This window comes from Pipistrellus hanaki, assembly GCF_964339955.1.
Source record: "Pipistrellus hanaki genome assembly, chromosome: 6".
Classification (NCBI taxonomy): Eukaryota; Metazoa; Chordata; class Mammalia; order Chiroptera; family Vespertilionidae; genus Pipistrellus; species Pipistrellus hanaki.
This window is the reverse complement of record NC_140508.1, coordinates 48,979,902-49,005,772: the sequence shown is the minus strand read 5'-3', so window position 1 is coordinate 49,005,772 and position 25,871 is coordinate 48,979,902. Positions and strand designations below refer to the sequence as shown.

The 25,871-nt window shown below is 36.5% G+C and overlaps 1 protein-coding gene across 3 annotated transcripts in view; it reads left to right on the top strand.

The window, feature by feature from the left end:
• The window catches only part of RTTN (rotatin), a 107,596-nt gene that overhangs the window by 62,665 nt on the left and 19,060 nt on the right, over positions 1-25,871 (top strand). For 2 of the 3 annotated variants that reach the window (XR_014795341.1, XM_084887962.1), the window contains exons 31-40: positions 211-369; positions 679-750; positions 4,487-4,676; positions 5,957-6,048; positions 11,639-11,732; positions 16,107-16,299; positions 17,416-17,506; positions 18,900-19,053; positions 20,208-20,345; positions 22,901-23,118. Coding sequence is in view for 2 of the 3 variants with exons in the window: in XM_084887962.1 (XP_084744088.1) it covers positions 211-369; positions 679-750; positions 4,487-4,676; positions 5,957-6,048; positions 11,639-11,732; positions 16,107-16,299; positions 17,416-17,506; positions 18,900-19,053; positions 20,208-20,345; positions 22,901-23,118 (1,401 nt within the window). In the remaining variant the exon portion in view is untranslated. Of the gene's footprint in view, positions 1-210; positions 370-678; positions 751-4,486; positions 4,677-5,956; positions 6,049-11,638; positions 11,733-16,106; positions 16,300-17,415; positions 17,507-18,899; positions 19,054-20,207; positions 20,346-22,900; positions 23,119-24,889; positions 25,170-25,871 lie in introns of those variants that run through there. The other variant, XM_084887963.1, reaches the window with a different exon arrangement.

Below are 25,871 nucleotides of genomic sequence, written 5' to 3'. Positions count from 1 at the left end.
CTTTTAATTTTTAAATTTTTATTTTTTTTTAATCTTTATTGTTGAAATATTATAGATGTCCTCCTTTCCCCTGTCTCCTTCATTGAACTCCTCCACCTGGCTCCCATACTCCCCAAGCCTTCACCACACTATGGTCTGTCCATGGGCTGTGCATATATGCATATAAGCTCATTGGTTAATCTCTTCCTGCCTCTCCCTTATCTTGAACAGGTGAGGTTCACTTCTCTGGGATTAGGATCTGCACTGACCACCCTAGAAACTGGCTGTGTGGCCTTGGCTAACAGCTGTCAGAACATTTCTGGTGGGCTCTGGGGAACTGTGGTGAACATTCTTCTGGACCAGTTGGAATGCAGCATGGTGCGCCGAGAGGTAGGCCCGTCTGTTTAGCACCTTCTCCCCTTTCCCTTAGAAATGCATGTGATGGTCCTTTGACCATACCAACTCCCTATTGAACATGGTGGACTGACCCTTGACCATCATCTCTTACGTCTGCAAAAACCCAAATAAAATGGTGGTAGAGAAAGAAGAACATATTAATTCACAGTAAATATTGGAGTCCTTTAATGGCCTGTTGACATATGCATGAAACATGCTTTTGTTACTAACTTTCAATATGCTGGTTATTTCAGAGGTGGCAACCAGATGGCAGTATTGACTTTTTTTTTTTTTTAATTTCAGGCTGCATTTATTCTTCAGAATCTCCTTGTAATTCCAATGCCATCAGAAATTGTAAAGGATTATACTTGGCAGGTGGGTGACTTTAAACAATGGTCTACCTAGTAGATAGTTGAGATTAATTGATGATAAAGTTTCAGCATATATATATATATATATATATATATATATATATATATTTCATTACTGGTGAATTTTCATACAAGGCAATAGGATCTCTTGAAAGAAAATATAGAAATTTTCTTAATGCTTGATCAGATTTATAAATTCTGCTCTGTAGTGGTAAAGTAACTTTATTATTATTTTTTCATCCTCACCTGAGGATAGCTTTTACTGATCTGAGGGTGGTGGTGGTGTGAGGGTGAGAGGGAGAGAGAGAGAGAAGAGAGAGACATCAATTGATCAGTTGCCTACTGTACGTGCTCTCACAGGAAATTGAACCCACAACCTTTTGGTGCTCCTAACCAGCTAAACCAACCACTAGGGCTGCAGTGGTAAAGTACTAATTTTAAACAGAAATGAGTTCACACAGTGTTTACTAAGCATGTGTTGCACAAGTCGTCATGTCTGTTTGGTTTCTTCATCTAAAATAGTTGCTAAACGTTTAACAGTTGTGACCTCAGCATTTTTGATGAGTGCAGCCTACTAGTTGTAATACTCTTTAAATAGGTGTGTCTAAGTAAAGCAACAAGCAGACTGTCAATTTACAGTAGGGAGGGGAGGGAGATCTGGGAGAGATAATAGATCAACCGAAGGACTTGTATACATGCATATAAGTACAACCAATGGACATAAAACTCTGGGGAGGGAGGGTATGTATGCGAGGGAGGGAGGGGGGCAAAAAAAATCAATAAAATATATTAAAATAAAAAAAATAAATTAAAAAAAAATTTGGGGAAAAAAAAATAGGTGTGTATTCTCTCGTGATTAGATTCAGGTTCCGTAGTTCCACAGAGAAGCCATGGAGGTAGTGTTCTCAGGGCAGTGTATCAGGAGACCTGCTTTCTCTGTCCCATTGCTGGGGATACTAACTTTGCTCACTTTTGAGGTAAAGTCCCCAGTGTTATTCATTGTGGTGTTAGGGGAGATACTTTGAGACTATAAATATCTATTTCTTATCAATTTTTTTTCATTAGTTTTAACTTTTTTCCACTCGAGATTCTTGTCTAAAACATTTGTTACAGAATGATTGCCAAATGGTGATTTTTTATTTCCATCATTTCTTCTACATTTATTACATTTTATTCTAAGGAAGAGCTTTCCTTTGTTCCCCATTTATTTTATTTTATTTCACTTTTTAAATTTTATTTAGACCAGTATTAACTTCCAGGAAACTTAGTTTGTTTCATGGGTTATAATCTGTTTGTCATTAGTTAGATGTTTAAATTATTCCAGATTTGCCCAAAAGGAGCCCCTTCATAAAGAGTTTTTGTCCTTTTCACATGTCTTCAACAGTCTTCATCACTTTCTGGTACAGCAAGATGTTCTAGACTTTTCCAGCCCCAGCCTGGAATCAGACATCTGCTCAAAAGCCCTGATTTCTGTTGATTAGAGGTGTGGGTTCTACATATGCTCATTGTTTGGGGCGGGAGAGATGTCATTAGTGCTGTGTACTCTTGATGGGCATAGCTGTAAACTGTTTGCATATGTGTTTGTGTGTGTTTTAGATAGCGGTCATTTATAGTCATAATATAGATTAATTTCATGTTCAGTGTGATAATTATTAGTGCACATTTTTCATTCTTTAATGTATTCATTACAAAGTATTGATTTAACAAAAACAGTAAGTAGTGTTAGAGAAGCAATATCATCTTAACTATATTTATAATTTATATGTAGGTAAGGTTTTCTTGTGTAATTAGGATCATTTTTCTATTCTTGATTGCATTATAGCATTTAAAAATTTTGTTATGTATCAAAATATTTTTTTCTTCTGGAAAATATTAATTCTCTGTTCACAAATGTAATGTTTATTTTGTTTCCGTTTCCTTCTGAATCATAGCTAATGGATATATTAGAACTCTAATGCTAGGAGTAAAATATTTTTGAATATTAATATTATAGCTTATTACATCCTTGAAAATAATATTTTCAAATTAAATATTCTATGACATAATTAATTTTTTATTTGCAAATTCATTTGTAATGGCTCCTAGTGATTTTAAGGGTTTTCTTGCTTTGCATGCTGTCCTTCTCTGCTTCCCTGGCAATTCTGCAGATGATCTGGCAGCCTAGCACTCACCTGAGGGCAGGGCTGGTAAGAATATAGACATCCTGAGTCAGAGCAATTGGACTGAGTTGATCTCCCCAGTCCGGGGATGACAGCCCCATCAATTACTGGTGGACCTGTGGCGGGGAGCCTGGCCTGTGTGTGAAAGGCTCCATTGTTCCGGCCCTGGTAGCATTAGTCATCTGGAAGCCTGAGTCAGACCATTTTTGTGCGTGTGCTGGGCTTGGCTTCACTGCTGAGTAAAGCTCTGTTGTTAATATGCTATTGCCACTAGGAAGCTGGGGCCTGTGGAGATTCAGGCTTAATGTTTAGTTAAACGAAATCGAATGAAAAATAAATAATGGTCGTGTAATAATATGCATGTATTTCAGATCATTTGGTTTCCTTTGAGAAGTTAAAATACTTTGAATGAACTTACAATGAAATTCACTATCCCTTTCCATTCACAGAGACAGCTTTGCCTCCTACTGATTTTAATTCTTCAGCATGTTTGCAATAATGTTTGTTCCTGTGCTGTGTCGACACATAGGAGTTAGCTCATTTAAACAATCTCCTCCATTGTAGTTCTATTACCTTCTTACTTTCTCCATGGGTCGCCCTGCTGTTTCTGGTTCTGTTATCTATGGATCCCGCCTCTTGGCTCCACTTAGAAGGCAAGAGAATGTGGCTAAGCTGTTCCTATCTTTATATTAGTAGTGTCTCCTCACTTCTACTGTAATCTTTGCCAGTTTTATCTTTACTTTTACTTTGTGAAGGCTGATTGCGTTTACATTCTCTTCTGCAGCCTCCATTTTATCTATGTAGGTTGATTCTAAAAGTGAAAACCACTAATTCGCTACAGATATACTTATTGGGCTGTGGTTACACTTTCTAATCTCTGCTTCCTGGACCATGACCACTCTAGCCTCTGTGTGTGTGTGTGTGTGTGTGTGTGATTAAAAATATTTATTTGGGTGATTTTTTTTTCAAACCGTAGCATTTTTATTTATTTATTTCTTGCACTGTGAGCTTATATCATATCTCAAGTTTTTCTAAGCTGTTAATCATCCTTTGTCTTTAGTTATAATTTCCTGGTGGGAAGTGTGTGTCGGTGCCTGTGGCTATTCCCCTTGGCAGGGTTAGATCAGCAGAAAGGGAAATGGCAATCAGCTTTCACTGTGGATATTGATAAGGCCATGCATTCTCTCTAGCTTATTCATAGGTACAAAGACTAATTGTGGATGTAATTACTGGACCACATTATTTCTGATATTTTAATACTTATTGTTTTGTGTAGGTTGTAAAGTAGCTTTTTGAATTTATGGCTCAAGTACATAATTACTTGATTAAAGTTGCACCATTTTATAGAAGAATTTTAAATTAAATGGCCCCTCAAGAGATGGAGTAAAGCCTCTGCCTTCAGTGGATCATTAGGCAGCAAAGACGTAGAATGCTGGGAAGTAATGAATGCCCTAGGCCTGCTGTGCAGGACAGGGAGGGGAGAGGCCAGGTCACACCTGGGGAGTGTGGGGAGACAGTGGGTCTTTTTGAAGAAATCATGTGATAATTCACTGTCTCTCTTTCTCCCTCTTTTTCCTGCAGGGCCCCTGTGTCCATGATGAGGACTCTGGCCTGTCGCTGGTAGGAAAGCCCGCGCTGCAGGCTCTCTTGTATCACTGCCATTTCTATGAACATTTGCATCAGATGGTGAAACATTGTTACCTGGGACTGTATACCTTTGATTCAAGTTGTTCTGCTCCTAATGGAACTTCAGAAAGCAGTGATTTAAATGGTAAGTACATTATATTTAGATTTTTATAAAATATAACACCTTTTAAACTCTATTTGTTATAAAATGTTTGAAAAATAATGCCAAGTACACAGGAAAAATTGGTTTCTTCTCTGGTTCCACTTTCCTTTGTTGCGTTAGGGTGTATTTTCCTTCAGGCATCTTCCTCTATAGCTTTTGTTTGTTTTATATAATTGTGTTCATATCTTATGTATGTTTTGTATCCTCTTCTTTCACTAAACATTGCCTAAGCATTTTTCTACATTATAAATACTTCATAGAAACCATTTCTGAAATCATATAAATGTTTCATAAGTTTTCATACCCTTCAGCAAAGTTTTATACTTTTCTCTACTATTGTTTTGAAATTTGGAAAGGTTCATCCTAGGCAATCAGGAATAAGACCTTCTCCTACCAAGTTCTCTAATTTGTTTTGCTAACATAGCAAAAATTATTTATATTTGGCATGTTACTCATTTATCAAAATATCTTGCTGAAACTTTTTCATTTCTGTTTGTAGATTCTCTTGTAGTATAAGACCTTAACATGTAGATAATAATTATGTCTTATGTTAATTTCTAATGATTTAAAAATAATAAATTTTAAAATAAACTTTAAAGTAATTAAAAAAAACCTTGACATAATTTTACACTTACAGAAAAGATACAAGAATTCCCAAATGTTACCATTTTATAATATTTGCCCCCATGCCATGTGTATGCATATAATTTCCCTGAGACATTTAAGAGTAAATTGGAGTCATGCAGTTTCTTTATCATGAAATATTTAAAATCTCTAATTCACTTTTCTGCTCATTTCTTGGAGGAATTAAGAGGAAAATTAAGTTTGATGACATTTTGGACATTCTAAATAAGTGTCCATCCCCATTTAATTGTTTGGATGTCTTTGGACCTGTGTTACTCAGAGCTTGGCCCTGGAGCCATGTAAATGTATGGCCCCGCCCTGATTTGGGGAATGGACAGATGTTCTGGCATTGGATCCAGGAACTGCTATAACAGGCTCTATGTTTCTTAGTCACATTACATTTGCGATTTATCAAGAATGTGCTCTTGATAAATTGTGCTAGATTAAGCTAAAGCACAGTCAGCTAATTGCATTAAATTTTCTGTAAAACAAGCTTTACATATAAATTAATTAGGCAAATAAAAATTAGACCAACCTCTTCTCTTAGTTCTTGATTGGTTTCATGTGATGACTGTTTTTCTGTTAATTGTTTCAATACCCAGGAGACTATTTGCTTGACTGCTTTCCTATTGTCACAGGTTTGGATGACTCACTCAAGTTTTGGAGGGCACCATCTAGAATGCCCCATCAAGACCAAGACCCAAATTCTCTCTCCACTTCGGAAACAATGGTACTTCCAAAGAATTCATAAGTGCTTCCTTTGAATCTGTGAAACAATTTGAATTTACATAGTGGAGAGAGAAGCCTAGTAGGAATTCTAAGGTTTGTTTGGTTATAACAGCTGCAATTTACTTGAAGTTCTGGCTGAGCAAAACAAGGGGCTGCCTTGCTCAGGTCCCTATACTGACCATCCTTTTAGATGAGTTTCCACCCTCTTTCCTGTCTTCTCTGATTCAACCAAAACTTTAAATGTTATAATAATTGTAGAAGAAGAAAACAGATCTTCACTGATTAATAATGCTTGAGTGCCCTGAAATTTTGCTTAAGAACAAAGCAGTTTGGAGATAGCTGACCCCCTCAAAGATTCCAGATGGTACTAATGGACACATTTCTACACACATGCATTAGACAGAAGCTCGTCCTGATCATATGAGATACCTGGAATTTATGTATACCTGCCTTTTTTCTTTTTCTTCCCATTCATAAGTTACTCTATTCTAAAAAGTTTGACACACTAAATATTTCTAAATAATAGTAATAAATGGTACTGGTTTTTATTTGTTTTACAAGCACACAGAATCATTTATTCTCCACTGGAAAACAGTATGTTTTATTGGAAAGTGTTTTTGGAATAATTATTGTGTTTGTAGAACCTAGGATGGAAAGGTTGTCACCTGTGCTTCCAGGAGCAAAACAGTATGAGAATAATAGCTATTATGCAGGCATTAATAGGAGTCACTTACCACACAGTTTCTCAAGAGACTGATACTTTTCCCTACAGTTTTAATAGTCTTTTATTTTTTTCTAGACTCAAAAGAGAAGAGTTGGTTTTCAGTGCTAAATTGAACCTTTATTTGGAAAAGTAGAATAATTACCTTGGTTCCACTAGATGTCATCCTTTCCTTTCCAAGCTAGAAATAGTATCTGTCTTTGTCGCAATAAAAGAAATAATATGATTAAATGCAAAAAGGAGTTTATTTAGTTCACAGATGGACAGCATTAATATGTGCTTAAAAGTAATTCTTCTTAAGTTACCCTGTCTGTTTCAAGGGCTGTTGACTAACCTGAAAATATTTGTACATTTTTCAGTTCTTTGCTCATAGTAGCTGTCCAGTAAAAAGTAATTGCTCTATTTAATGTTGAGCTATCTTAGTTATTTTGTAGATATCAAGATGTATTTATCCTTTACAAAAAAACTTAAGTACAGAAAGTGAAAGCAAATCAAACTCTTGAATTTCTCAATTTTATAATAATATAATATAAATATTACAGATTAGTATACTGGATATACTGAGAAAAACTTTTGAAATTTATTATTTGTTGTAATCAAATAGAAGCATTTCTTTTAATGTGAAAGCCTTTAACTTGTTTGTGCTAGGATGCAACATACACTTTGAGAAATATGTAGCAATGGAATCTGTTTTTTAAAAGAATTTTTATATATAGTCCTATGTTAGATTTATTTATTGAAGTTTCTAAAAAGACTGGTATTATCCATTAGAATTTTTACAGTCAACTCTTTTTTTTTTTTTTTTTTTTTAACTTCCAAATAAGAGTTTGGGCATCAGTGGCTTTATTCACCAAAGTAGTTTAATTACCCTAATTCTGCTCATCTTATCATGCCTGACATACTCTATCTCTTTGTCTCAACAGAAGAAAAATCTGGAGGATTTATTTATTATACCAGTATTATTTTAAACCTAAGCTCTCAGTACCTAGACTAAATAAACCTTTCTCAGGCATAAGAAAAATTTAAAATTACAAATTGAAGCATCAGTTGCATGATGAAAATCTTGCTAATAAGCTTATGTGGTTATTTATATAACTGTTTAGTGTATCTCACAGATTTAACAAAGGATGCAATTTATTGATTTATGTTTTGCTTTTCCATTCAGTTTTTCTAAGGAAAGCTCTATGATTGATTTGGGTCAGATCTTAGATTATACCATAGAGACTTGATGGGGTAATGTAACGGATATTAGTTCAGTTACTTGGCTCTGGAAGGCTTGGAATTTTGTAAATTACACATAGAGTAAGGGGTGTCATTTCCACCTTGGTGGTATTGCCCTTGTAAATAAGCCAGTTCAGAAATGGCTTCCGTCTAATTCAGTGGCCCCATCCCCAGGCAGTAGTTGTTTTTCTTCCTGAAGTCACTTTTCTAGTTCTCAGAAGTATCCAAACTAGATAGGGGTTTATACCTAGTACATACCAATGTGCTGCAGCAGCTTTAGGACCAAATTTAGTCTAAAAAATAGGGTACACGTCTACTCACATTTTTTCCCTTTTTAAAATAAATTTATTGGGGTGACATTGGTCAACATGAACATATAGGTTTCAGGGGTGGGTTTCTATGTTACCAGATCTGTATATTGCACTATGTGCCCACCACCCAAAGTCAACTCTGCTCCTGTCACCTTATATCAGGACCTCCTTCTCCCCCGGCTTCCTCCCCTCTCTAGGCAGAGCCGAGAGCTGCCAGCTACAGGGCTGCATCTGTGGACCAGCCGAGCTTTCCTCCATTCCCAACTCTATGTTTACTCCTGGTTTCCCACCTTCAATGTGCAGGTCTCTCAGGCGTGCCTCTATATTGAGCAGGGAATTCTTTGTTGAATTATAGTTGGTTGACTTGTTGAAATCTCAGGAGAAGAAGCCAGGGAATCTCTTATGCTGCCATTCTTCTGACATAAAGCACTTACTCACAATTTTAAAACATGGGAAAATAGAAGGTATGAAAAGTTTCTAAGGGATTTTAGATAAGGGTTAGCCAAGAGAGCTGAGTCTGTTTTTGGCTATGAAGAGTTAAGATGTAATAGCTTTGAAGATACAGATAGATATTTCAGCAGAATACTAGTAAAATGGCATGAAATATTAAAACTGACATTAGAGAATTATGGCTTGACTTTTGTTTGATGGTAATTGAAAGTTATTTCATAGACTGGAGAGCAGGCCAAGGACAGTTACCTCATTTTTGCCATGTTTTAAAAATGTTTGTACCCTATTTTTTTTCATATCACAAACCCTCATTTTCTTCCTTTGTTATCTTTTAAATTTTTAAAAAATTACCTGTTTAGGCACCAATGCTGCTTTTGATGAAGAGAATGAAAGGCATTATGAGTTCATTTAGACAAATAAAACATGCAACTCCTAAATGAACTTTGAAAAAATTTTAAAGTATCCAGTGAACTCCTTTGTTTCTATAAGGCAGAATACCAAGAAACGGGGTTTGAACATTTGATACAGTTTCTTCATAAGATAAGAAACTGTTTTTAAACTCAAGTTCTACTTTGATATGGTAAATGGCTTTGTTGTTTCTTGCTATTTCAGAAGGACTCTCACAATAGTAACTGTTTATGTTACAATGAAACATGATTTAGAACTCTTCTTTAGTTATCATATCTATTGATAAGCACATCGATGAAGGTTACTTTTAGTGTTTTTAAGCAAAGCACTGTAGCTTAAGTAGCATCAATTTCTCTGCACTGACAGGCCTTTAGTGCCTCTGTAATACCAGTGTGGTGATAAGGCTACAAATATATAGACTCAGTTCAGTAAAACTCAGTTTCATTTGTCTTTTTATATAGATGTAAATTTGAAATCTCAGGATGTGTCATGTGGCAGATGTGAAAGAGAGAGAAAGTCTAGGTTGTGGTTTTGCACGTAGGCCATCTTAACGACTCAAGTCTACTGAGTGTGCGTGCGTACAAACGCACATGCACAGTATCTGCTAAGACCCAAACTAGGAGGATTAGGTAGAGATGACTGTTGATCCCTCTGGGATCTGTGGGGGCCACAAAGCCTCAGAGTTCTTAACTTTTTATTTCAGTGCTAGTCTAAAAAATGTTAATGTGACTATACTGAATATAAAATAAAACAATACAGCCTATTTATGAGTTATTTACTTAGACTGAAATTTATTTAGTTTTATTTCTTGACAACTATGTGTGTAGCTTACATTCTTGGCTACAGCTTCCTATCACTTATTTCTTGTTTTTGCAAAATGTCAAGCTTAAAGTGGTGAGAGATGATTAAGGTCTTCAAGTTGAATGGGGGAACTTTAAAAACTGTATATTAACTTCATCTACCATTTTCTTCCAATTTATATTTTTTGTATTATCAGAAATTGTGCATGAACATAACCTTGGTTTTTGCTTTCATTCTATTTTATATATCAAGTCTAAGATACCCTACTTGAAGTATTAGGATAAATGTGCCGTAAAATGTGGGGAGGGTTTTAGTATTTGAGTATGTGAGGCAGGATTGATTCCTAAGTTCACTTGACATCTCAGGCCTTCTGCGTACACCAACATGGGCCTTATCCAGGTCTGTGAAGTTCATGCTATCACAGAGAAGTTAAATTGATGGTAAGAAAAAGAGTGAACACCTCTTTAGATAAGGTATTTTTCACATAGGAGGTGCCAAACTCATCAGTTTGGGCTTCTTCAAATTAAGGGAGGCCACACAATCTTTTCATCTTATAAACCTGTAGTGAAATTGTGTTTGCCTTTTACAGAATTCCTGTTATATTTAATGTTTTAAAAAGTGTTGTATTCTGAAACATAAAATCAGCATATTGCCTATGTTTTTAGAGTTTTTTTTTTTTTTTTTTTTTTTTTTTTTTTTACAATATGGGGAGAGATAAGAAAATTATTTTAGTATTTATGGTAATTTCTTCATAGGCACTATTAAAATTTGTGTGTGCCTTTTAAAACTTTAAAAAGCTCTTTTGAGTTAAGAAATCAAGAAATTAATTCAAAGAAAATGGAAAAACTCACTCAAAGAGATATATGCACCCCATGTTCATTGCAGCATTTTTTACAATAAGCAGTATGTGGTGACAACCTAACTATCTATCAATGAATGAACCAATAAAGAAAGTATAGTGTAAGTATGCAATGAAATATTCAGCCATAAAAAAGAATGAAATCTTGTCATTTGCAATAAGGGAGGACCTCAAGGGTATTATGCTAAATGAAATAATTCAAACAGAGAAAGACAAAAACAGTGTGATTTCTCTTATATATGGAATCTAAAAAATAAATAATTAGAAAGATAAATTAAGTTAATAAAAAACAGAAAATGCAAAATATCTCAAGGACACAGTGAATTATAAAGTTGTATATTTCCACCTTTTAACATTTAGGTAATAAGAGAAAATAGGTCTTATTGGGACCTTAATATCCTTAATGGGTTTCAAATCAAAACCTCACTCCTGTGAGTTACTGATTTACATAAACTGTCACAGATCCTATAAGAAAAAGTAGAAACTGCCACTCAAAGGCCCTGGCTGGTGTGGGTGGAGTGTCATACCAAACACCAAAAGGTGGTGGGTCCAGTCCCCGTCAGGGCACATACCTGGTCAGGGCATGTATGGAGGCAACGGATCAATGTTTCTCACATCACTGTTTTTTTTCTTTTCTTTCTTTTTTCTCTCTTTTGTCCTTTCTCTACAATCAATTTAAAAAAGAAAAGAAAATATGGAACATTTTCTAGTAGCAAGTGTTTTCGACTAGCAAGTGTAGTTTTGCTGTAAACCTTCTGTTTAAGGACATCTGTCTTGTGCTTCATTTCCCACGTGTAACAATTTTCTTGCTGGTCCATAGGTGGCATCTTCATCGGGGAGTGTGGGACTGTCATCACCGGTGACCTCAGCTGCAACTCTCCCGGAAGCCTCACACGACCAATTTGTGGCTCCAGGTACCCTTTAGAAAGACATTCCACTTTCAGAAAGAAAAGTGACAAGTTGGTCCAGACAGATATTTTGAAAGTAAATGTCTAGATAAGACCAAAATTAAATAAGTCCCAGAACAAAATGTCTAGATAAGAACAAAATGAAATGTCACAGAACATGATGGAATAAATTGGAATAAATATATCAGAGAGTTACAAAACAAATACTTTTAACTAATAAATGGGAATTTGCTATCCAAAAAATTATCTGACTGCCATATGGTTTCTTCTTAGTTAAGCATAGATAACTGGAGAACTATGAATATTAGTTAACTTCATTTTTTTCCCCTCCTTTGGAAAAAACACTTTAATTTACCACAGTGATTGTGAAAGTGAAGAGAATCTGATCCTGCATGTTATTCAAAGACTATGCTTCCATTTTAAAGCACACAGAATCCAAAGAGTCTTTATTTCAAACAAGTAATGAGTAATCTCGGATTTATTTTTATTAATGACAGTATGTAAACTTGACACTTTGTGTTAGGGACTGCTTCCAACTCTATTATGCTTCCACATGTACATATATATACATGTACATATATAATTATATTTGAAGGTTATAGTTTAGCATTGAATTCCTAACCTGCAGGGAATATACTGTCTAAAGAGAAGGTAATTTTAAACACAGGAAGTATAAGCGTCTGCGCAGAAAATGCTTTCTAAAATTTTAGAAATACTACCTGCTTAAGACATTAGTATGAATTTTTATTTCAGTATTTGTTCCATAACTTCCTAAACAATTTCCCATGTTGGTTTTTAGGAGTTTATATTGACAGTATACAAAAGTGTTTAATTGTAGGAAATATTTTATTTTTATTTTCTTGAGCTCAAAAGGAGCAAACTCAGATTGTTTAAATAGCTAAGGGTACAGAATAGGAAATTTTGATAACAAATTTCATGAATATTTATCTCTAAGGCTACGTTATATTACTCCTTTTTTGAACAGCTTTATTGAAATACAATTCATATGCCATGCAGTCCACCAATTTTAAGGGTACAATTCATTGGTTTTAATATATTCACAGAGTTGTGCAGCTGTCACCACAATCAGTTTTAGAATATTTTCATCACTCCCAAAAGAAACCATTAGCAGTCACTGCCCCTCTCCGGCATCTTCCCCAGCCCTACACAGTCACTAATATATTTTCCCTCTTTATAGATTTGCCGGTTTTTGGACATTTCATATACATGGAATCATACAACATGTGGCTTTTTGTGTCTGATATCTTTCACTTAAGCATGATGTTTTCAAGGTTTATCCATGTGATAGCATGTGTCAATACTTAATTCCTTTTAATTTCAAAATAATATTCTACTGCATCAATATGCCATCTGTTATTTACCCATTCATCAGTTGATGGTCCTTTGTATAATATTTGTTTCGCTTGGCTATTTTTGAATAATAATGCTATGAACATTTATGTACAGTTTTTTTGTGTGGATGTATGTACACTTGTGTGGGCTTTTTTGTTTCATTACTCTTGATTTGGATTCTTTTCTTTTCTGGGACTGTGCTTAGAATGTATATTCATGCACAGTTTTGCCTATCACCAATCCCTTCAGTGTATGTAGTTGACAGAAAAAGTATTCTCACCTTTTTTCGGAGTCTGCACAGTCCTTGTACGGTGCTGGAGAGCATTATACTTATGTTGTCAGTGAGCCTCAACATCAGAGCAGTGTGTGGTGCTTAGACGTCTTTAAATAGTATTAAGATACAATATCTTGTAAGTGATAATGAGATTTTAGTTCCCTCAGTTGGAACGTCTGGCAGGATTTTCCAGTGCAGCTGGTTAGTCCTTTTATTTCTTATTCTGTTCTTCTTGATTAACTTGGGGATTATTATGTCCCAGTGTGACTTAGAACAGGATAACAAGTATATTTCCTGGCATATACATTAGGGCCCCTTTAGACATCCAGCTTTTCATTTTTAAATTAGTTTCTAACTTTTCTAAAAGAAAATTATTTTATGTTATAAGAAAACCATTAATAGGATCTCATGGTCTTTAAGCCTACATTTGATTTATAAAGTTCAATCACTACAAAATAAGAATGTTACTCTATTTGAGTATTATACATATAGATAACTGGGATAATTCTGTCCAGATAAAATATAAAAATTATATTGAATATATCGAGTGAGTGTGAGTTTCCTCAATGCTGTGCTCCTCCTGTTTTGCTTATGTTCTTTTCTGCTGTATGGTTGTCCTAGAAAGACATGCTGGAGACATGTAACACATAGTTTGTGAGTAGTATTTAAAAATTTCCCTTAAAACTATTTGAACTTTTTCTGTGGAAATACCTAAATTTAATTTTCCCAGTATTATTTGATTCAAAAGGTAATATCTTTCTTGATAATATAGTCCCAAAGTGCCTCCCTGAAAGAATTAATTAATTATAGAGGAAAAAATTATAACTTTATAGTGGAGAAACATAGCAGACCCGACTTTGATCAAAAGGTCAAAGTTCACACCACCAATAATGGGACAAGGAGGAATCATTATTCTCCTGATATGGTGTGCTGAAGGTCTCCTCAGAGGGAAACACCCAGCATCTGACCTTTTACCACGTAACCAGTGTCAGGTCCTGAAAGATCAAGCAAGACAGAGCAGTTCCTCCAGATGAGGACTTGAACGTGATCCCTACCTGGATCCAAACAAGGAAAAGGAGTTTTTCCTTTGCTATAGAGCAGTGGTCGTCAACCTTTCGGACCTCACAGACCACTGGTTAGAAACTGCTGCTATAGAGGACATTCATGGGATAATATGTGTGATTTGGAAAAGATAGATTAGATAATACTGCTTCTTCATTGTTAATTTCCTGGTTTTGATAATTGTCCTGTGATTATAAAAGACAAATCCCTGTTTAGGAAATTAAAGGGGTTATGTCTGCAATTTACAAATCCTATATAATAAAATTCTATATAATAATCCTACATAATAAAATATGCAAATTGTCCCCTTGGGCCGTTGTTGGACTGAGAGACGGGGAGTTCGACCGCTTGCTGTGACATGCGCTGACCACCAGAGGGTGGCACGGAACATGGTGGGTGTCTGCAGTGTAGTGCTGGCAGCGGTTGGCATTGGAGGCCCTGCCAGCCCAATGGGCCCGACAAGAGCGGGACCGAGTGGGACTGAGGCGGGATGGTGGAACAGGGAGCAGGAGGCTCCAGGCCAAGGCAGGTGCCAGTGGGGGCCCGATCGCCCCGCTGATCTTCCCATAGACGGTGACCAGCAGTGGTCAGGCTGGGACCGCTGCCCAGCTCCCAGGTGCTGAGGAAGTCGGGTGGAGGGGGGGGGGGCTGGCCCCATTCCATTATCCTGCAGGCAGGATGGTAGAGCAGGTGAGGGGGCAGTGCCAGGTCAAGATTGGGTGCCAGGTGGGGCTGAGGGACTCCACCCATGCATGAATTTGTGCACTGAGCCTCTAGCAGTACATAAGAAGGTAGGTAGATAGATAGCTAAAATATGATGAAGTGTTAATATTTAGGGATCTTGCTGAACGTATATGGCATTCTTTGTACCTTTTGTAAATCTGAATTTATTTAAAATATAATGTTTCTTTAAAAAAGAAATAAGGAGTGATGGTCATGAAAGAGTCTTGAGGCAGATCAGCTTTCTTATTAGCTGTTCCCTGCCGAGTCTTCTAGGGAAGCTCCACAGTCTCATGTTGTCAGTTCTAAAACCCAGAGTCTCTGAGCACTGAAAGTTTTCTCAGATGCACTTGTGAGAACACTCGCTCATACCTCAGCGCATGTGCTTGCAGCATCTGCCCTCTAGTCGTCTGCTGACCGTGATTATGCACATGCCATGTGCAGAGATGGTATTATGCTGTTGCCCAAGATCCTGCTGGAGGTGTTAATTTACATATGGTATTTGTAATTATTATCTTTCTAAAATCTAAAACTATTTTGAATTTTGAAACACTCTGGTCACCATAGTTTCAGAAAAAGGACTGTGGACAGTGTTTTTGTTCCTCTGTGTCTGAATGCCCTGCCTTTCTTATTTGGCTTTTGCACTTTTATCCAAGATACACACACACACACACGTACATATACACAGAGACACCCAGGTGGACATGTCTGTGCACACACTCATGTGCATTGTGTGTATGGATATGGGGACACACTCACAAGTGTACATGTATGTATGTGTGCACACACAGTGGAGGTGGATGTCTAACTCCCCATCATCATAGTTGAGATGAGTCAAGCACTCAGGGAATTCCATCTCTCTTGGGCACGTTAAGGAACTTTCCTCTGATCAGCAGAGTTTGAGACTATTGCACAAAACTACAAAGTAAACAAAATAGTGACATTTTTTTTATGCTTGTTTTCTATGCTAGGTCAGCCTGAAACAGTGTCCTCACGGCTCCCTCATGACTCGTCCCTTTCTGCTCTCCTGCCCAAACCATGTATCCTGGTCACCCCACCCCTGCTGTCAGCTATTTGCAGCCTCTCAGACAGCCTCCTGGTGATTGCTCCACAAGACACAGCATCTGCCTTCCGACAGGCTCGGCTCATAGAGCTGCTCTGTGGGTAAGAGAGAAGTACTCCAGAGTCATGGTGGTGGAGGTGAATCTCACAAGTTGTATTCATGACTCACCATATGGCTTCATGTTTTGGATAGTTCTTCATTATTTGTAGGCTCATTACGTTTCAGGTTTTTGCTTTTGCCAGAATTGTACTGACAGCTTTTATTTTAGATCCATTAAACCACTTGTATTGATTTGTTATATTGACTGTTAATTCCCCCCCCCAAATTCCCCCCCTCCCAAAAAAAAAAATCCCAATTTTGTAAAATTCAGAGGCTCTAAGCTCTACTTATCCTCTACCACACTCTAGGACTATTCAGTCCCCTTGTCATTCTGACTGGAAAGAAGGAGTTTGGGGATTTAGCTCTCTCGTGGTCATATAAAAAATAATGTCCATGGATTGAAAAAACCATTTAAAAAATTCATTTGCAGTTATTTAGTTATGGAGACTGAAAGTATTCTCATAGAATTTAGGGAAATTATGATATGGTTAATTCATTTATCTAGTATGAATAAGCCTCTGACATAATTTTTTCTGATTTTCTTATTGGTTATATGATATAGTTAACAGCGGTTTGCTGTTCTGTTGACTAATGAGTTTGCCTACCACTGGTATAGTAAGGAAGGCCTTAGATAATTTATAAATATTAACTTACTTACAAAGAAGTGACTTACAATGCATAGAAAAGTAAAATACATTATCACTGAGATGAGCTTTTCCTCTGTTATGTTTGTTTCACTTTATCTCCTTTTGCTGACCAATTTAAGGTCTAATTAGAGGTCATTCGCTCATTTGTGTTGCAGCCTTGGAAAGTTACTCTGCCTTTTGAGTGTCATTGATGACACCTACTCAATAGGGTTAATGTGAAGATTAGAAGTAATGTTTTAATAAGATTTCGTTACATGTTTTTTGTCAGAATTCTGCTGCTTCCCACCCAAATTTATCTAATAAGATCCTTTCCTGTGTTGTAAAATAGCTTTTTATGAACATTGACTTTCTTTATAAAAATCTTTTCTCTTGAATCCTTTTCAAGGTTACATTCAGACTTCAAATTCTGACTAATCTTTAGTTAGAAGCCTACCAAACAATTGAAGGGTTTTCTTTTTCTGTCCTAAATAGTATCGCAGATGCCACCCTCATAGAGACATGTGTCCAGGAACTCAAGGCCCCGCTGCCTTCGTCACCCCCAGTGGAACACATGCAGGCTCAGGTGAGTGTCTGTCTGTGTGTCTGTTTGCTTTAAGTACCTTCTCAAGGACCTGCTGCATACCAACAAGCATCTTCCCAAGTGAATAAAACAGACATCAAGAACAAATCCATATATGCCTGATGATGTCATTGATGGACATCTAAGAAGAAAGTCTAAAGCAGGGAAAGGGAAGTGAGGTCATAGTTGGGAGGTAGAGTTTTTCCACATAAGGTGGTCGGGAGGCCTTTCAGACAGTGACATGCGACTTGAAGTAAGTGAGAAAGCTAGTTCTATGGGACAGAGCAGGTTTGTGTTTGGCCAAAAAGCAGCAAAACCAGAGGGACTGGTGCAGACATGAGGACAGGTGAAGTTAGAGGGTATGAAGAGCCCCATAAAGGCAGAGCCTTGCCTGATTTGTGTGTACCATTAGTTCCTCAGTATCAACACAGCACCTGTCCCATGGCAGGTGTTTATTCATGTATCATTTATGTAATCCTCACAACAGTCACATGAAGTTAATGGCCTCAGAATGAGGTGGGAGGAAAGTGTGTGTGTGTGTGTGTGTGTGTGTGTGTGTGTATGTGTGTGTGTGTGTGTGTGTGCGCCACACAAACCTGTTCAGAGAGGGGCTTAGTATATCTCTCTAAAGTTGATTTGTATGGACTATCTCATTTCCAGGGAATAATGGATAAATGACACATCACAGCTTATTGTTTAATTTTTGCCTATCCAGGGAATTATAATTTTAAAAAGTACTTTTGTCAGTTTTTAGTACTTCTTACAATATTACAAGCAACATTCTAGAGATGGTTTTATTGGTAGTATTGAGGAAGATTGAATTTTATCTTTGTAATAAAGAGTAGTATTTTTATGCTGAAGGATAGTTGAGGGAAAACTTCAAATTATTTGCATTTTATTTGTAGTAATGATTAGGCATTAGGCTACCTCCCCAACCCCCAGTTGTGTACCTTGAAGAGTATTTTGTAATTTTTCTTTCTTTCTTTGCAAAATTATAGGCTTTATGGCTTTGGAATGCCCTTTTCTGCTTCATTTAGAATATTGATTTTATAATTTAGCTATTTGAAAAATTATATTTATAAACCTTTCTAAGGGTTTCTTTTTTCTAAATGGAATTCAGTAGTTGACTTTATAAATATTGTCTGGTTTGATGTTACTATTATAGTTTATGGTGGTTAATGTGACCATTAACAATATCTTTATGAGAAAAATAATGTTTTGTCTGCTATGCGTTCAATTTAAGATCTTTGAAAATTATGATTATTATTTTTTTAGCCTTTTATTAACTTATTTACAAAGAAGTGACTTACAATGCATAGGAAAGTAAAATACATTATCATTGAGATGGGCTTTTCCTCTGATATGTTTGTTTCACTTTGTCTCCTTTTGCTGTTAGGTATCCTTTCTCCTCGAGTACCTGGTGTCTTTTTCCAGGCTTTTACAGTCATGCTTATTGGTAGATCCTGACCTTGTGATTCAGGATGAGCTTCTGAAACCTCTTATTGCAAACATCATCCGAGTTCTTACCATATGCACCAAAGATCTGTTTGGTAAGCTTTATTTTTTAAATTAAGCATGGAAATAAATAATATTGAAGAAAAAAAAATATTCTGCACTAGATATCCACTTCAAGGTTACATTTTAGGTTGCTTTTTGCCAGTGTTTTAGAAGGTTTTATAGCTTGGATGTGGTAAGTGGTGCCAGGAGCTGAGGGAAGTCTATGGTGTAATAAAAGACCATCCCTGTGTTGCCAGTATATTATGGAGTGTGAGGAGTACTATGAGCTGTATTAATTATTCTTATAAACTCTTCTAAGGCCAGATGACCTACTAATAACTCATTTGCAATAAGAATTATAAGCAAGTCTAGCATATAATATCACATTTTTCTTAACTTCTAAAAAGATTAAAAAACATACTGATGAGAAGTTGAATATGCTACTTAGTAGTAGAGACAATTAAAAAAAAAGTAGGGCCTGGCAGGTATTACTTAGTGATTGAGTTATCAACCTGTGAACCAGGATGTCATTCAATTACCAGTTAGGGAACATGCCTTGGTTGGGGACTTGATCTCCAGTAGGGGGCGTGCAGGAGGCAGCCAATCAATGATTCTCTCTCATCATTGATGCTTCTGTCTCTCCCTCTCTTTTCCACTCTGAAATTAGTAAAAATATATTTTAAAAATAGAATTGTTATCAAAATTAATATGTAATACCTGTCTAAAATAGTTTATAATGAAGTAATTGATCATTTGGCAATTCTCTGCTTATCCATTCATTCATATCTAGTCCTTTGAATTTTATGGATTGGCTGCTAGAAGGGAAGAGAAAACAGGAAAACCTTCACTTTTATAGAAGTAATACAAACAATGACATGTTTTTACAATGTGCCCAATAAAAACTTCTGAAGTTATGGCTTAATATTCAGTTTGTCATGCTCCCTGATTGTTGTCAAATGTGCTTTAATAAGAGGAGATGTGTCAATGTGTGTATATTTGTCTATGGCAAGATGGAAGAGAGAGATATTTAAGAAGCAATACAGAAGAGAAATTAATTGGAGTAAATTCCTGCTGAATTATGTTTGTCTCCATTTGACAAGTACATCCCTCTTATTTTAAATGTAACGAAGTGGCTGGTGAGTTTCGTATTTTAAAAAGTTCATTTGTTTTGCATTAATAACTTGATATGTCTTGATTGACTTGATAGATGCAGAGTTAGCATCGGCATTTTATCAGACGTGGACACATTTATTTAACCTCCTGGCCACGCTCCTGAGGAAAGCAGGAACTGCCTCGCTGCCACCCATCACGGCGGGCCTGGCCAAGCACTGGGCGGCAGTGGTTGGTAAGGAGCTGCTGTCACTGGCTTGGGATCTTCTGCTCGTACAAATGAAGATAATCATTATTTACAATTTTATATAATAATGTGTTCTCTAAAATTAAGTTATTATGGCATTGCCCCTGAAAGGGAAACCCAGGTCCTTGCTTCAAGGCATTTGTAGTGTTCTTGAGCCTCCAAAGTGCATTTTAGAAAAATTGAAACACATTTCAGGGTACCAAAACACAGGTAAGAACAGCCTGTGGCATTATGAAGATACAATATGACATGATTACAAAACAGTGAGGTAGATTTTCTTGAGTTGGTGTGAAAACTGCGTTCTTGTCTCACATGCATGCTTTTAGTGTGAGTAAATCTGCACGTAGCATCCTGTGTACAGTCACATGGAGAGTTCTAGTAAAAATGTCTAATCTCAAGTCACAGGGCTTTTCTTACAGCACAGAAATGTAGTTATTTTTATGTTTTCCATATAATAGTTATTGACTAGAGTAAATAAATGATTATTTTAAAACAAATGATTATTTTAAAATAACTACTGTTTAATTTTTTATAAGGTCTCATCTAAATTTTTGCATAGCAGAAACCTTTTTTACATAACTTTTTAAGTAACATTTGTGTTACTTTAAGAAAATTATCCAGTTTAAAAATCTTCATAATTGAACTTAAGTTTCTAAGTTATCACTAATTCAGTTGGCTTATTTTCACATTTTACTTTATCATTTGATCATTCTGTAAAATTAAATGGGTGATATATTTTTTAACCAGAGTGTATTTCTGAAGTAATCTTTATGGGGAAATACATGTTCAACAAGAAATGGAATTGTCAGATTCCTCAATATAGGAATTCTGAGTTTACTCTAAGGGGAATAGCATCCATTTAGAGATCATTATTTTGTTAAAAGAGACAAATATTGGAAGAGATTGACTGGGTAAGACTGAAATTCTTTGTATGCATCCATGGGGTTTATTTACCACCTGAGCCACTAATACTGTAAAACAAGGTGCTTTATGGGGCTCACAGCACACCTCAGCCAGCTGGTCCGCATGGTCGATTATCTGTTTTGTAAATCACTTTTACTGGAACATGGTTGCACTGAACTCGCTTCCTCACTGCCCAGGTTGCTCTCCTGCCTCGGTGGTGGTGTTGTGCAGTTGTGACAAAGGCCCATGACCCACAGAGCTTACAATATTCATTCATTGTCCAGGCCTTGGCAGGAAAAGGTTGCTGACCCTGATTTAAGCCTGGTGACCTGACACTCTTTCTCTAGTGATAAAATAAAGACATTAAATTCCAAGTCTTTCCACAAAACACATAGAGTTTTAGATTATGGTGCTAATCAAAAATAACATACTACATGACAGTTAACTTTGATAATAGTGATGTTAATGAAGTCACAACTAATAAAAATGATCACTGATATTCCTTGCCGTGGAGTTATTTGTTTTTGTTTTCTTTTTTTCTCTAGTCTAGTCCATGTACACATATACATTTAAAATACCTTTTGGTCACTCAATAACTTAACGTTGTCTATAATAATCTTTGCTCAAACTTTCAAACTTGACTAATAATTAAGACATTATTTACATGAACAGAATTCTCATGAAACTCCACTGCTGATTAAATTATTTTCCTTATGTTACTTAAGAACATAAAAATTTCTGTAGCCTAAATCTAGGTAGAAATTCTCATGATTACAACTCTTACACAAGTATAAATCCAAAGTAATATAAAAGTAAGACAATAAAATTATAAACCAGTGCTATCAAATTAATAAAATTAATGTAATGAAGCAAATGTTCTCTTGATTAAATTAATCAGTGCTCACAACAGGAGATGAATAAAGACTGATTCAGCGTAGGTTCTTCTGAGTTTGTTTGCCTGTTCTTTCCACTCTGTTGTTTGCAGATGGGTTCATCTCACTCTTTTCTCTCAGAGCTACTGTGAAACCGTGTTTCCTGCATCAGTCCAACACTGCATACTAAGTCTTGCTTTAAGTTGGTTGTCATCCACTTGTTTGAAAGGGGAAACACAGTCACACTTATAAGTTGGTAATCTGGATAGAGTATAGTTACATTAACATTTTTTTTTTTTTAAATTTCAGAGAGAAAGCGAGAGGGAGAGAGATAGAAACATCAATGATGAGAGAGAATCATTAATCAGCTGCCTCCTGCATGTCCCCTACTGAAGATTGAGCCTGCAACCTGGGCATGTGCCCTTGACTGGAATCGAACCTAGAACCCTTCAGTTTGCAGGCCGATGCTCTATTCACTGAGCCAAACCAGCTAGGGCTACTTTAACTTTTTTAGATTAACACTGAAATAAAAATTAAAAAATTAACTCTAGAGCTCAGATTTAAAGGATAAAACAAAAATTAAGGAGATTCCTTGATTTTGTATGTTGTCTTAGTACTATTCAAATTACTTTTAAATAGTAGAGTTATTCTTATGGTACTTGAACTACTGATCACTTTACTTAATTAAAAATTAATCAGATCAGTCTGGTTCACTTTTTTTGGAGGAAATTTTAAAATATTTACATTTGGAATTATCATTTTTTCTAGATATGTTCTGCAAATGTGTGGATTTGTCTACCACCTGCCCCTCTCTCTGCACTGCCAGTCTGCAGTTCCTTTCTATTCTCTTGACTGAAGAAGCAAAGAGGCGTCTTCGGGATAAGGATAAAACAGATTCATGCCCCAGTTCAATAATGGCTTCACTTCTCGATAAAACTCAGGAAAACCAGAAGTCTCTAGAACGACTTAATGAAGCCATTATTCAGGTACGTGATTTTTTTTTTTTATTTCTTTAAAACTTTACCTCAGACCTGGTCAGGTCTCAGCTCTTTGGAGCGTCATCCCATACATCACAAGGTTGTGGGTTTCATCTCCTCTCAGGGTGCATACAGGAGGCAACCGGTTAATGTTTTTCCTTTCCTCTAAATTAGGGGTGTCGAACTCAATCAGAGAAGGGGCCAAAATCTAAAATCCAGCCTAAATCGCGGGCCGAATGGTTTACTGAACAGTCATAAACTGACAATGTCATAAACTGACAGCGGAGTGCAGTGATGACAGCGCGGTGCGGGCCACATTGCAAGGCCTGGCGGGCTGGATTTGGCCCGCGGGCCTTGTGTTTGACATATGTGCTCTAAATCAATAAATATATCCTTGGGTGAGAATAAAACAAAACAAAACAAAAACAAAGCACTTTACTTTTAGTATTGGTCTTATAAAAATGTTTTTAATCATTTGATTTAAAAAGTAATTAATACTCATGACCATTGAAATAACAGAAGAGCATATAAAGTTAAATTATTTCTTGCCCAGTTCCATCCTGTAATGTTGACCAGAATATGGTGTAAAAATTCAGAATGAAGTATTCGTGATCTAAGTCCAGCAGTTCAACACAATAGTGTGTCATATGGCCACTGGGTATGCTTTGGGGATGAAGGTTTAATTCACAATTTATTGCTGTTAAAATCAGTTTATATCTTTGAAAATATGTTCACTTAAGTGACGTTTGATTTTTATAAATGAATTACATGTGTTTAAGGAGGTTATGAATATAGAAGGAGGCAGACCTGGTTGTCACATGTGTGAGAAAATGTCCCCCTTCCAAGTTCTGATGCCTGTTTTGTCTTTTAAATTATTTTTTGTAATCCTAAAATATGAACCAAGGTTTTTTTCATCAAAAACCAAAAACCACTGTATTGTTATTTTATAAATAGGTTAATCATAAAAACAAGTGCTTCCTAAGTGGCACAATAGTGTTTTCAGATAGTTATTACCATACATTCCAATATTAAGAATCCTTCTTTGCAGTAACCATGTGGCATCCTGCTTTAGTCTTCTCACTGGAGGTGAGGTATTGTTTCCATTTCTAGGTGAGCAGAAGGTGCTTCCTATCCGATGACTTGCTACCATCCCTTTGCTGCTTAGGATTTGGGGACTTTTGCCCTCTTCTGCCTGAGAGCATTCTGCAGATCCAGATCCTCTGGCAGGTCTGCATGTGCAGAGCAGCCTTGAGCAAGCTAGAATACAGACAGGCGGACAGAGGTAGGGCAGCTGCCCGGCCAGCTCCGACCTGCCTGGGAAGGGTCATGGGGCTCCTCATGGGACCTGGCTCTCCTTCCCAACAGGTTATGGTTGCCTCTGAGCACGGATAAGGAACCTGATAAGGGGTCCCTTGATGTTTTCTCTTCTGCCTCTCTCCAGCAGCTCCTTCAGAAATTGGATCTCTAGGGGGAAAAAAGACCTCAAAGCATTTCTCAATGTCACTTCCCAGGAGGCCATGGCTTTCCTGTAGCAATGACCGTATTCATTCCACTCAATTTTTCTTCATTTTAAAACCAAAACTGGACACTGTTCCACTGATCTCATTCTTCATCAGAACACAAGGTTTTATTCCCAATGATTAATGGAGCCTGATTTTGTACCTTAAAGAATATAGTAACAGGAAACTCAGATCCGCACCTTGACAAAAGTCCTCCCCAGCTCCTATCCAAAGCATTATTCATGGAGCCAACATGGATTTCTTTCCCTTGATGAGGTCAGCGTGCTGACCCCTCTCCTGTTCATGCCAGCAACTCTGGGAGCCTTGACCACTGCCATGACTGGTCCCTCGAGCCAGTCCTGACCAGATGAATTCAGAGACCTGCAGGTTGGCTGTTTTATACCCAGGCTACTTTCTCTTGCTTGTTAGTGGTACTGTGTTTCAAGGAACTATGATTGGACTTGTGATAAACATGGATCCACATAGGGATGATGAATCAAGTTAAAACAATGCATGTAGAAGAAATGTGTAGGAATTTGTTCAGTTTACCATGCCCTTATTTTTCTTTAAATTTTTATAGTATTATAAAAGTTATTGTCTATAATCTTTTGCTGTTACCTTCTTGGTCAAGGAAAATGAGCCACAGGGTACCTCAATGATTTTCTTAATGACTAACTAATTTTCCCCACCATTTCCTTCAAATTACAAAATATATAAAGAATTCTATGTAGATATGGGTACATTAACCAATTATTTAAACTGTGTTTCCTAATAAATCATTCTTTTTGTTTATGTAAACTGTAGGACATGAATATGTGATATTTGTTAAAGGGCCCATGCTAGTTTAAGTCAAAGGAATTGTATCTTCATTCTATAGTTAGTAGATTAACAGTACTTTTCATAAGATCAATTTGGTTTTTCTCATATCACTAATATGTGCAGTTTCAATAAGTATGTGTAGAGAAGAGCAGTTTTCCTATTATTAGCAAAGATTGAGTTTATAGACAAATTAGGATTCTCATGGTTGACTATAGGATTTATTCCAAATTATTTCATCATCCTATAATACTTCCTGCCTTTCCCCCCTTCTTCCTGGTTACACTCAGCATGATCTTTATCAAGCATCCCTGGCCCCAGGAATCTAACATCTAACCCACTGGCCCAGGTAAAGACCTGCCTTGGGGGCAGCAGCCTGAGATGGCTAAGGTGGAATCACTGCTCCCTCTCTGTAGGTGCCTCTGGTCACATCGCCAAGTACAAGCC